This window comes from Lytechinus pictus, chromosome 14, assembly GCF_037042905.1.
Source record: "Lytechinus pictus isolate F3 Inbred chromosome 14, Lp3.0, whole genome shotgun sequence".
In the NCBI taxonomy this organism is placed as follows: Eukaryota; Metazoa; Echinodermata; class Echinoidea; order Temnopleuroida; family Toxopneustidae; genus Lytechinus; species Lytechinus pictus.
The window spans coordinates 22,289,167-22,302,639 of NC_087258.1; the positions used below are offsets into that span (position 1 = coordinate 22,289,167).

The 13,473-nt window shown below is 39.3% G+C and overlaps 1 protein-coding gene across 1 annotated transcript; it reads left to right on the forward strand.

Annotated features, from left to right (window-relative positions):
- Nucleotides 1-1,805: 1,805 nt before the first annotated feature.
- Nucleotides 1,806-12,921, forward strand: LOC129276474 (arylsulfatase J-like). Its single transcript, XM_054912852.2, has 6 exons — nucleotides 1,806-1,989; nucleotides 5,446-5,630; nucleotides 7,073-7,283; nucleotides 8,988-9,246; nucleotides 9,762-9,940; nucleotides 10,598-12,921. The coding sequence occupies exons 1-6, from the start codon at nucleotides 1,815-1,817 to the stop codon at nucleotides 10,870-10,872; spliced, it is 1,284 nt and encodes a 427-aa protein (XP_054768827.1). The 5' UTR covers nucleotides 1,806-1,814; the 3' UTR covers nucleotides 10,873-12,921.
- The last annotated feature ends 552 nt before the right edge of the window (nucleotides 12,922-13,473 follow it).

Here is a 13,473-nt window from a genome sequence, read left to right on the forward strand (position 1 = left end):
TCGACCATTAGGAACAGTTTCGAAGGGAGGTATTGTGTTTCAGAAAACGATTATTTACAGATTTGATTATCTGTGAAATTGAGTTTGAACTCCAATTTTACCCTGTCCGAGTCTTGAACGGATAATATGGGTGTCATTTTCATGATTCCCTTTTGCCGAAGGTTATTTCGGCTATGATCACCCACAACGACAGAGTGTCTCGAACAAGCATGGTGTAGAGGCAACATAGGGGAAATGGGGTAATTGCCCCCCCCCCCCGGCCTATAGAAATTTAGAAAACTTACATAATTTTACAGGAAATTTTCGTGAAATTCACAAAAAGTGTGCACAAAATCATTCAATTTCACTATTACATTAGAAAATGCAAAGTACCCACAAAACAAGCTCGGTCGCTTCGCTCCCTCGCTTTTGAGTTGTTGTCTTTTCCAAAATTTGTAATGCGTCTCCCCCCAAGAAATAAAGTCTGCGTACGACAAGCGACAAATAATTGAAAAATAAATAGCCTTTGTTTGATCGCTTATACATATGCATCAAGCTGTATTGAACAAAACATATTGTAAATGTTGGAAATTGAAATAAACGAAATGAAATGAGAAAAAAAATGTCTGGCTTTATCCGAATTGCTGTCTTTTGTATGGTTCCTCATTCTGATCAAGGTGCCAATTAGCATACTATTGTGATTATGATGTCACCTATTACACGTTCTCCATATTGATCATTTTGACACAGTCATTACAATATCTTTTCAGTTTTTCGTGATTTTTTTATTTCTAATTTTATTAATATAAATTTATTATCTTATTCTTTTCACTTCCAAGAGCTGTGTTGATGTCTTCATTATTTAAGTACTTTCAATGTTATTTGTCTATGAATTCGTTGGTATACGAAGGTATGAGTGCAAAAATGATAGAGAGAGAGGGGGTGGATGCAAGATTGGTGACTGAAACGTTGAAATTAATGGTATATGCTTGTAATTCGAATACTTATATTCTCTATTTTCTTTTAAATGGTGTAGTTTTGCACACATGAATACCTGAAAACAAGAAACGCCCAAAATGTATAAAGTATATGGAATAATTAAAAAAATTATTGAAATATAATGTTCGAGTTTGCTATTTGTTTAACATATACATTTAACTGAAAATTACAGTTTATGATTATTATTTTTTCTATCATAGAGTGTACTGTAATCATCTCCCCGGACCATTTTCATTTATACCAAAGTGGACAGGATCCTTAATTCCATTTATATAATTAATTTCAAATAGACCCCATTAATGCAACATACAATTTTGCAAAAAGCGTGAAAACAGGTGGCACATCAAGAATATTGTACTTGTGGTCATGGGAGCATTCATATTTCATGGTAAATGTTACAAGCTACTGGAAATCTTCGCATCTGATTGGCAGACAGGAGTAATTAAGTCGATGGAAAAAAAAATCACTGGCAAAACCATGGCCCTGGCAGGCGGGAGTGCTGCGTGTATTATTCTCCATAGGCAGCACCAACCCCAAATACCTTCATTTTGTAATGAAACCTTTTTTTTATTCATATTTTTCGCTTGTCTAATTTGTCGGGACCAATTTGACCTCCATTTGTAATGAAACTTTTTTTTCTGCTTTTTACATTTCTTTTGGCCAAACTTACCTCGGTTTTGTAGTAAAAATCTTTTTCCTTTTTTTTTTTTTTTAAATGTAAATCAGCACCCCCTAAAAAACGATCCCAGGGCCCTGGGCAAAACTCTTTATGAAACGCTCCACTGAAATTGATTTTTTGTCTCTCTTTTATTCACTAACTTCAGATTCATACGGGAATGCAACATTTAAATCTCTTCCCTGGTCGACCACGCTGCCTCCCCCTCGATGAGACTACTATCGCCCAAGCATTGCAGAAACTGGGCTATTCCACTCATGCCGTGGGGAAGTGGCATCTCGGATACGCATGGAAGGAATGCTTGCCGAGTAGGCGCGGTTTTCAGTCATTCTTCGGTAAGTTTTGGTTACGTCATCTCTACCCATTGGCGGCGGAAGCCAAAAAATTAAGGGGGGGCCCACCTAAAATGTTTGGATGGACACGGAAAAAAATTGACAAGCCCCCCCCCCCCAAAAAAAAAAAAAAGGTTATCAACCTAAAATTTAGGAGGGGATCGCGACAAATTTTGACAAGCCAAAAAAAAAAAAAAAAAAGTCATCAACAAAAAATTTAGGGGGGACCGCCTCCCCCACCTCAAATTTAGGGGGGGACAGGTCCCCCCGCTTCCGTCGCCTATGTCTTTCCCCCCGCACCTGGAAAAGTTTGGTCGCGTGATACTTTGTCATGCGTAATATAGGCAGGACATTCCCACAAAACCCATCCAGAGTACGCATCTTTCAAGGCCCTATTCATTTCTAAACCTAGCTTTTGCTTGTATGAGTAAAATGGAAAACGAATGCCTTTTTAATAAGAAATAATACACTTTCAACCTTTTTTATTTCAAGATTCAAGATTCAAGATTGTTTTATTGGTTCATGTATGTTAGGCATACAGAGAAATTTAGTTTCCAATGGCTTTAAACACATAACATACACACAAAAATGCAAAATAAAAAATATCATAGCAATCTAACTCTACATAAACAATACAACTTAGTGATAACTTTTCTGCAATAGGTTGATAACCCTTAGAATTCATAATTTGAAATTCATAAATTATAAGAAATAGGTGATGAGATGTCTGCATGCTGCTAACCCCCCCCCCCCCCCGCCCCCCCCCCTCCCTCCATCCTAGTATGCGGTATATAATCATCATAAATTGACAATTACAAAACACCCGTTCAAAAGAGAGTGATGAGAGTGATAGATATGTAGGAAAATATGAAAGGAAGCTGGAGGGAAAGGTAAAGTAAAGAAGAAGAGAAAGAAAGGGAAAAGAAAGAACAAGAAAGGAGAAAAAGAAGAAGCAGAAGAAGAACTGAGTAGGAGGAGAAGGAGAAGAAGAAGAAGAAGAAATAGAAGGAGAAAAAGACAAAGTAAAAGAGGAAGAAGAAGAAGAAGAAGAAGAAAAATAAAAAGAAAAAGAGGAAGATATATCATCGTGTTCTTTTATCTCTATTTGGTATAATTTCTATTCGATTAAATGCATCCTCTTATACAGGCCTATCGTTTTTCGACATTGCTACATTTTTTCTATCGAGAAAGGTTCAAAAAGCTTGTGTATTTTAATTATTTAATGATTGAATGGTGAATGAACCCGACCCGAATTTGTCTTCCGCTATGACTCTTCCAAGCCCCATGCATGTCTAGTTGTGCTTCAATGCTGAGTCGGACAGTTTGTGTGCAGCAACCTAGATTCAGAAACAGCTGATCAATATAAATTCCTGGAAACGATTTACGTTTTGATATAACCATAATCAGTCATCCTTGGTTTCTCTACAGTATTAAACCGTTACGATACATGAACTTCACCTTGTATCGTACCGGCTTGTTATCGGCCTGGTGGCTTCTGTAGACGTCCTCTGTCTACCAAATGGAGGATTCAGAATCGTCCTGCAGGGGGGCACAAGTAATCGCCCTTTGGAAGGGTTTTCAATAAAATATTATTTTCGGACAAGCAAAAAGACCTACAAAAATGATCACCACCCCCACACACTTGCTTGACCATGTTGATGCCTGGAGGATTTTCCCTAGCCTTATCTATATACATGTATTGCCTTTTACTAACATTTTCATATATTTCCTCGGAGGGGGGGGGGGCGCCCCTTGATCCACCACTTTTGTCTGATGAAAGTCTAGTCGAGCTGCCGTTATCAATTTGTATTTTTTCATTGATGACTGATTGATATCATATGTAGACTCAACCCATTTCTATTATAGGAGTCGCAAGATGCCATGTCTCTAAAAATTAGGTCATGGATGAAAGGTCAAACCCAATACAATCAAATTTAAAGGCATATAGACCCTGCATAAATTCCCCAATAAAGGGTAGAACTATATTGGTAACTTTTGGGGAAATTTATTGTGAAAAGTGTTCAGATATTAGAGAATATAAAAACAGGGTGAAAACGTTACAAAAATATTATAATGGATATATCCAGGAGTTGTGGCTGGATAGTCAAATTGATTATAAGCGACATTTTCATAAAGGTAAGGTAAACACTTCCAAATTCCAAGTACACGCATCTACAAATTGTTGAATTTCGGTTTTTCGGGACGTGCTTTTGTAGTATCTAGACTCTTGCAGCCCAGAGTTAGGTCACACAAGTACATTCTCGCTTTTATCACGTGAACTGTTACTTCGCAGTTTATTAGGACCACAACAACCCCCCCCCCCCTCCCCGCTCCCCTCCTCCTCCTTCATTCAGCTCAATAAGAATGCCATGTATCTTTCCAAACCAAAATAGTTATCCCGGGATAGTTATTGACGAACATTTCAATGAAATGATTAAAATTTTTACAGAACATCTCTTTTTTCGTTGTCGTACCCATAAAGGGGTAGGTATAAATAGTTAACATTTTGGGGGAGCAGTGGCGTACAAATTTGGAATCAAGCAAATAAAACAGGGTCAAGCACTATTGCCCCGAAACTTGACCAGCAAAAAAATGAGGTTTGAACGGGAGCAATGCCCCGCGAAAGAGCCCCTCCCCCGTTTCGGTAATGAATTCGGTGGTTATGAATACAATACAAGCGCATAATATTTGGAGTTAGATGTCTACCAAGAAATGAGTGGGGATTGAGAATAAATGAAAGAAGAAGAAGAAAAGGCTGGGGAAAAAGATACCGCCAATTCTGCTAATAAGGTGAGGGAATCGTGGTCTAGTGGTTATGACTCTCGTGTTTCAATCTGAGGGATATGGATTCGATTCCTAACCATGTCATGTTTGCTTCCAGCAAGAAACTTACCCACGTTTTGCTTCACTCAACCCAGGTGAGCTGAAATGGGCCCGTGAATGGGGTACCCGGTAGGAAGAAATTCATCGAATTCTCGGGGCACCAGATCAAAAAGCCGTGCTATCAAAAGCCCGGGTAATGATAACATTATTATGTTAGACAGGGCCCGCTGGGAGAACAGTTTTCGGAACGGGATTGCTACCCTCGGTAAAATATGACGTTAATAATAATAATAATAATAATAATAATAATAAGAGCTGGATTTATAAAGCGCTTTTTACCTGAGAATACAAAGCGCTGCTATTATTACCCCGGCTTATAGCTCGAGCTGCCATCACCGGCGCTCAGTGCATGCAAGGAATTACTCCTGCCGGGTAACCATTCACCTCACCTGGGTCGAGTGCAGTACAGTGTGGATATATTTCTTGCTGAAGGAAAACACGCCATGGCTAGGATTCGAACCCACGACCCTCTGTTTCAAAGGCGAGAGTCAGAACCACTAGACCACGACGCACCCACATTATTATTATTACTGTTTTCTCGTCATTTCCATGACGTTTTCCACTTCCCTATTCTAGGTAACGTGATGGGCTCGGCGGATCACTGGTCCCACAACAAGTCCTCTATCTTTGAAAATCAGAAGGTGAATGGCAAATCGATGTATTACAACGAGAGGATATACTGGAAACACGAAGGGACGTTCTCAACCACACTATACACCAACAGAGCGAGACAGATTATCAGAAAACAGCCTAGAAATAAGGTGATGATAATCTTGATTAGTCAAAAGACCGTTTAGTCTTTCGAACATCAGTTCTTACAGGGGGACGTTCACCCTGAAGAAAAGTTTGTTGTAAGATAGCAAAAAAAATAATAATAAAAATATGGATGAAGGTTTGAGGAAAATCCATTTAAGTTATTAAAATTTTTAGTCTTTAATAGATTTGTGACACGACATCATAAACGAGCAGCTACCCCATATGTTATGTAATGTAAAATGCATATATTTCATTTTTTTATTGTTCGTGATGACTTATTTTGGTTTTCTTGTTAGGAACGGGTGTGAAATGATTCTTCGATTGATATACTGAAGGTGCAGTAAAAACCATTTTCAATTCCATTGAGTTATGTAGAAAAGCTGCTCGATTATGACGTCACAAATCAAATATAAAGACTTTTTATTCTTTGATGGATTTTTCTCAAACCTTCGGCAATATTGTTTATTATTTTTTCTGCTATTTCTAAAATAATTTTTTTGTCAGGGCGAACTTTCCCTTTAAGGCAGCTTTAGATTCCCGACTCAACTCCCTGGGGCACTTTTTTTTCGTCAGTACTCGTGCACCCGACGCGAGAGGGCAGTAGGACTTACGATATAATTGGGTTTATTTAGTCAGACTACGCCTATTGAATATCCATGGAACACGAAACTTTAGGATATTAATATCGGAATTTTCCAACCATCGGTCAGCTCGATTGGTGTGGCTCAATCAGTAAGTCAACTTCTGCACCGATTTCATGGACGCAGATTCGAATCTCACCAATCTGTTGAACGATTTTTGAAAGAAAATGTTTTTTTATCAAAAATTGAGGCAAGACCGAAAAAAAAATACAAGTCCAAGATTGTTAATCTAATTCACAGCCTCTTACATCGTCATTCCCGCTGCCCTCTCGAGTTGGGTGCACAGGTACTGACGACAAAAAAAATCCCCTCCCGTGAGCTCGTTTCATGAAGGGACTTGCGGATGTTTGATCCGACAGTTGCCATAGTAACAGTGCTTCTCAGAATCATGGATCGCTGTCAGATCTGACAACTGATCAGACAAATGTGGATGAAACGTTCTCCTAGACACCATTTCTGTGACGGTGTTATTTGGCTAAAATGTATGCTGTACGCATGCGCAGAATAGTTAGTCATTGGTTTGCGCATACGAATCAAAGTGGCTTGATAAAACGCTTCGCAGAAATAACGTCGCACATCTGAAGCTGACAACCGAAAAGCTATTGTGAACATTATAATTTGTGTCTTTTTTGTGGTAGTTTATTTGGACAAAATGAAAAAAAAAATGTAATAGGTAAATTCATGTCATGATTTATTTTTTTTATATCGAGTTTGATGAAGTCTGAAGTAATAATATGAAGTCATTAGCAAACGCATTGTGTAATGTATGGTCGTGTGATTAACTGATTGATGTTCTATTACCCCAGCCATTGTTTCTATATCTAGCCTATGAGGCCGTCCACACACCGCTCAATGTTCCCGACCAGTATTCCAGGCCTTACGAAGGTATCATCGGCAACTCCAAACGGCAAAAGTACGCAGGACTGGTCAATATTTTGGACGAAGCGGTCAAGAACATCTCGGAAGCTCTCAAATACAACGGGTTATATGATAACAGCGTCATAATATTCACCACAGGTTTGTTGGCTTGTGTCTCTTTAAGAGCATGATTTATTTCCTAGCCTCAATATCATCTAATACCTATCCTCAAATCGGCAGCAATACGTAAAAAAATCCGCAAATTGGCAACATTCCTACATTCTGTCAAGTTTGAAACTCAAGGGCATAATCACATCTGTCACACATTTTACTGAAGCGAAAAGGGAAGGAACCTCGCCATTACCTTGATCATTATCTCATTAAAAGAATCTAGACACCATGTATCTCCTGTCGGCACTAGTTTCTGTCTCATTGTCCCTTTACCATGGCAACGGCTATCATCATTCTGAAAAAAGGGCTTTCCCTTGGAAGTAATGAGCACATCAATTTCACGGATGTAAGATGGTAGTTCATGGCTCTTTGCTCTACAAAGCCATCAGTCAACATAAACTAGGGAAGGGCCTTCGGCTGTGATAAACACAAACATCATGAACATGGAATCCTTCCGTTCTGCGAAGTAGAAGTTCTTGAGGATCAGGTCACGGTTATTACCGAGATACCTGGCTCGAAGCCTTGGATATGCCTCAGTCACACCGGCGAAACCGCCGTCAGACCGACCACATCTAATACGTTATCACCAATGGCGTGCCACCGCTCGATTTGGAGTCAGTTTCATTGGTGTGACTGCAGCGATACACGAATGTTCTCTGACACGACAGTAGGCTGTCGTCTTCGAAATTAAGCGGAACGTGGTCATGGGGAAAGAGCTGAGACACTAGAGCGTGATTATCATCAAGCGTGTCGGATTGGAAACCTTTCTGAAGCATCAAGGTCAAAGATATGGAAAGGTGTACCAAAAAATAAGAGTGGATTTTACGGAAGACATGAAAACGTGTTGATAGATAGAGAGTTAGATGATTTGGGATGAGGGGGGGGGGTAATGTTAAGACAGAAGGGTCAAACAAGGGTACAACCTGTAGTTCTTGTCTTGTGCCGTTGCAGACAGATGCGATCAAATACTGCTTGATTTTCATCCAATCAGAGCCTCGCATTTTGGGGATTTACGTTTGAGTTTATAAGTTGCGACTAGAATCCAACCTTTTCCAGGTTGTTCAATTGATTACAAGCTGTGATATTTCCAATTTATTATTCTTTCTGACACTATAGTATTCCCAAGTGAAAGGTGTGAATGAACATTTAAGGAAAACAAAATGTTGTTATGGCCATGGTCAGTGAGACAAGCTTAACATGGGCCTATTTCATAACACATAAGAAAGGCAACTAACCGTGGCTTAGAAAAACGTACCAGCTCTTCGGCTTGGTTTATTTGACTCTAAAGTATTCCGAAGTAAAAGTGGTGAATGAACATTTTCGGAAAACAAAATCTTGTTATGGCCACAGTGAGACAAGCTTCACCTAGACCTATTTCATAACACATAAGAAAGGAATCTAACCATGTCTTAGAAAAGCGTACCAGCTACAGACACTGACAGAGGGACCACTCTGTAAAACAGCGTTGATATGTTATCAATGCTAATTTGGGCAATTCCTCCGTCTTTTTAATGATCATTTCTTTGTAACTATAAATAAATGTATACATGTATCTATCACTGTTATTATTTTCAACTGACGGAAAATAAATACAATACAATAAAATCTAGTTGGTTTAATATCTGGCTTATCCTGTTTAAGTTCGAGAATCACATTTTCATTCAACCATTTTGTGTTTCCTTTCCCATGTAGATAATGGCGGGAGAACCAGGCCCCGATCCGTCGGGAACAACTGGCCCCTCCGTGGAGGCAAGAGCACGCTCTGGGAAGGCGGTATCAGGGGGGTGGGGTTCGTTCACAGCCCCCTTATATCTTGGGATCTTCGAGGCACGGTCAACCGACAGTTGATCCACGTTAGCGACTGGTTCCCGACCATCGTCAAAGGAATCGCTGGCGGGAAGCTGGTGACGAATAAGCCTTTAGATGGTGTCAACCAATGGAAAACGATATCGTAAGTTGGCCTATTCGTTCGTTTGGACAATTTACAAACGCATCATCAATTATGCCCCTTTGCATGGATACTAAGATTCAATTACTAATTTCCTGTTTATGTCAATTTGATATCAAGTATGTACTATGTATTGGGACTTGATCTGACGTATTTTTTGGACCATGTCTAATGATCGCAAAGGTGTCGTCTTCGGCTATTACCACGAGGACCAAGAATCAAATAAGACCACAGAACCTGCGTCCTTTGGCAAGGTCTTTCCATCCAGGTGTAATGAATGATATTTCGTAGGAAGGACCTATTGAATTCTGGAGCACCTGATTAGTCGTGCTCAGGCCAGGATAGTAATACTATGAAGTGCTTGAACCATATAGATCTTGCATTATTTTTTTATTACTATTATTATTGTTGTTGTTGTTTTTATAATTGTTCGTATTATTATTATTATTATCATCATCATCACCATCATTATTATTTTTATTTTTAATATCATTATTGATGCTATTATCATTTTCTAGAAAAGGAGCTGAATCCAATCGCCGGGAGATCTTACATAATATTGACCCTATATACCCCGCTGCAATCTGGACCAGAGAGAATGAGAGAGATTTTGGTCCGCTCAACAACCTTCCCTTCAATGCTACGATGAGAGCTTCTATACGAGTCGGAAATTGGAAACTTTCGACGGGTTTACCTCGTAAGTTAGAATGTGTAACAACTATGTGGTTCGCATGGCGTCGATCCATGTTTCGGACTAGGGGGGGGGGGGTGGAAAGGTGAAGAAAATATACAGAATTTTCGACGTGCATCAAATTATACAACAAAATTTTTGCGCGCGAAGCGCTCCAAGAGTAATAATAATATGTAATTTTGTGCCAAGTTTAATAACTTTATAGTGTTTTTCAATGCTTTCGAAACATTTATTTGCAGTGCATTGTATATATTCTTCAAGTTGTCAAAATTATTTGGTACAAGTCGATATTATACCCCCTCAATATTTTGATAGAGTCGATCCCCTGCACCCTCCCCCGCCTCTGGTATATAGTTTTACATAGTTATGATAATTCAGTTAAACTCGCCCCTTTACCATAATAATGGTCGCTCTTTCGTCTGTTCTTTGTAAATTGTACCAGATGTAAAAAGCTCGTTTACCAACGATTATTGCATTGTATTTTCAATGTCAAATACAAAGTGGAAAGGGCTAAGGATGCGTTTGGGTATCTATTACTATCAATCTTATAGTTTCGATTAAATTGTATCTCAAGCTTTGTTAATCTTTTGGATTGTCGGATGTTGAATCTGTTTGTATTGTGGCCCTTATCATCATGGTGCTATTCTTGTTACTCCCCTGCAGATGAGGACTTCTGGGAACCTCCACGCGAGTCATCACTGCCCTACGAACCGAACGATATACGATGGAGCACACCGGTACGATTATATAACATCAAGAAAGATCCTAATGAGAGACAAAACGTCGCACCATACCAGAAGAAAGTAGTTTACCGTCTCCTAAAGCGTCTCCAGGATTACCAGAACACTGCCGTCACTCCTCTTCTGCTTGGTGAGAAGGATGATAGAGGGAACCCCAAGTATCACGGTGGGGCTTGGGTACCTTGGATGGATAGATGAGGGCGCCCCACTTCAAGAAACCTGGACATTATAGACATATTAATTGCACTTCCGTGAAGACATGCAATTCCAAACCTATTTTACCATAACACACGTCAGCTGATTAAGGATGCTTTGTGTTGTTTAAGTACGACATAAACTCTTGTGATGATAGTTGCGTATAACCCTCAGTGATTAAATTCCCAACGTATTCTATCCTGAACCAGTTCTTTTGTAAGTCAGTAAGCTTTCCGCAATGTTGATTCTTCTGAAAGCCAAAAGCACGTTGTCTCTTGTTTTAAAAATGAGATCATGTTTGCTTTTATCCAGTCATCACTATCCCCGAAGCGTAGGACCAGTGCATTCCTGGCAAAATGTCTTTCGGATTAAAGGTGATTTATGCTATAAACACGGAGATTCTGCAATTGCTTGTGCTTAATCATGTCGAATTATTGGTGAGCATGATCTATACTGTGTAAATGAGAAGGAAGTAACATCTATTTGAGGGTCTGAAATGTCAATGACACTTAAAAATGACCACTGCGTAACATCACAACCGATTTGTTGTAAGATTAAGCATAATGAATTTGATTGTGAGATTAAGCAATGGTCGATTTTTGCAATTGATTTATCCTGAAGATAGTAAGCTCATACCGAAGAATCAATGGGGACCTATACCCCTGGTATAGGTGAACCCCATGATGAAGCTTCTTGGGTTATACTGGGTACCCATGGCCTACCTAGGAGGAAGGGTTTAAACACGGGGCGAGCACATGTCAATACCGCCCCTTCAAACTATTGAAGACGTGGGTAATTAAACGCAAATTCACCACATTTTACTAAAATAACCATGATGATACGGATGGCTTTTCTGGCTATCATTCATATCAACTAGATTAAACGTTGAAAGCTCGTTTTTCCCATATATATATTTTCCTTCTCTACTGCCACCCCCCCCCCCCCCACCGGTTCCCCGATTGGCGTACTGTTCCCTTGCATACTATACCCCGCTGTTGTGGAATATGTATCGTGGTTTGCCTTGATGCACCTTGTATCAATGGAGAGAACATGGCGGAGAAACAATGGGAAAAAATCATGATCTGGGGACTGTTTTATCAACATTTTCGTCCGAAAAGTTGTCAGATTTGACAACTTTCCTTGATTTTGATTGACTGAGATGTACTGTTCCTATGGTAAATGTCAGATAAAACCGACTTTGTCGGATAAAAAGTCCGATAGGTCCTTTCATGAAACGCTCCCCGGGATAATATTTCTCATCCACACCTTCTGTCACCATGGTCACACTCGTACACATCTTTAACCTGTTCAATATTTACATTTGGTTTCAATTGATTTGATCAATCTTTTTTTTTCAAAAGGAGACTTACCTAAAATGGGTTCGGTGTAAAATGTGCAGAGGGAAACATGGCAGATGTAAAAATGTCAACGTTTGAAATTGCACAGATAAAAATGTCAGAGGTGTAATGGCAGAGCTAAACATCGTAGAGACGATGATGACAGAAGCAATAATGGCAGATCTAAAAGAGGCATAGGTTCAAAATGACAGAGGTAAAAATGATTTAAAAATTTGTGCCTCTGCCATTTTTACCTCTACTAATTTTACCTTTGCCATGTTTACCTCTACCATTTTCACCATTGCTATTTTTGCCTATGCCATTTTTACCTCTGCCATATTTACCTGGCATCCTAAACGGACCCAATACAAGACGACGACCATAATTGTTGGATGTATTATTTAGCGCGAGATCTTGTGTGTGTAAGTGTAAAACCATGAAGATGCGTCCATATTTCCATGGTAAATGACATATAGTACATTTGTTTTATTCCATTATTTTATTTTATTCTAACCATCTCCGTTTTCTCACATTTTGTAATAAACTGTATTCACTGTTTTCCTTTTTATAATATACTTAACAAATTAATTGTAAAAACGATATTTATTTGATAATTATGATATAAGGGATTCGTGTGACAGGATGATAGCAGCATTGGTAGATATAAAAGATAATAAAGTCAGATAATAAATCAGGTAAATTCTATAGTTAACTATGTTCAGGAGCAGCTGCTCTTTGCATGGATATCTTTTTTTTTTCGTGATCCGAGAGAGAAGAAATTAACGGTTTGAGTGGGTTGTGACAACAACAACATAAGAAAAGAAATGGAAGGATGCAGTGGCGGATCCAGGGGGGCGCATCCGGACCGTGCCCCCCCCCCACCATTTGAGAACAATAGGCAATTTTTTTAATGTAAATATGCCGTTCTTACACAAGTGTGTCCCCCTTTTAAAAGCTACAGCATATAGTTTTAATGTCGTTCGTACACCAGTGAGGACCTTTTTTTCTAGTTGTCAAATCTTCCTCGGGAAAATGTGCCCGTCCCTAATTTGAAAAATCCTAAAATCCTGGATCCGCCCCTGGAAGAATGTGAACGGAAATGAAATGGGTGAATGGGGAAGAAACACCGAGCGGAACGGACATGACGCGGAGGCAGGGATGGGTGAGAGAGAGAGAGAAAGATGGAGAAAAGGAGAGGATGAGATAAAAGGGAGGGGGGGGTCAGGGAACGCAACATTCCCAATAACATGAAGGAAATTGATGGGGT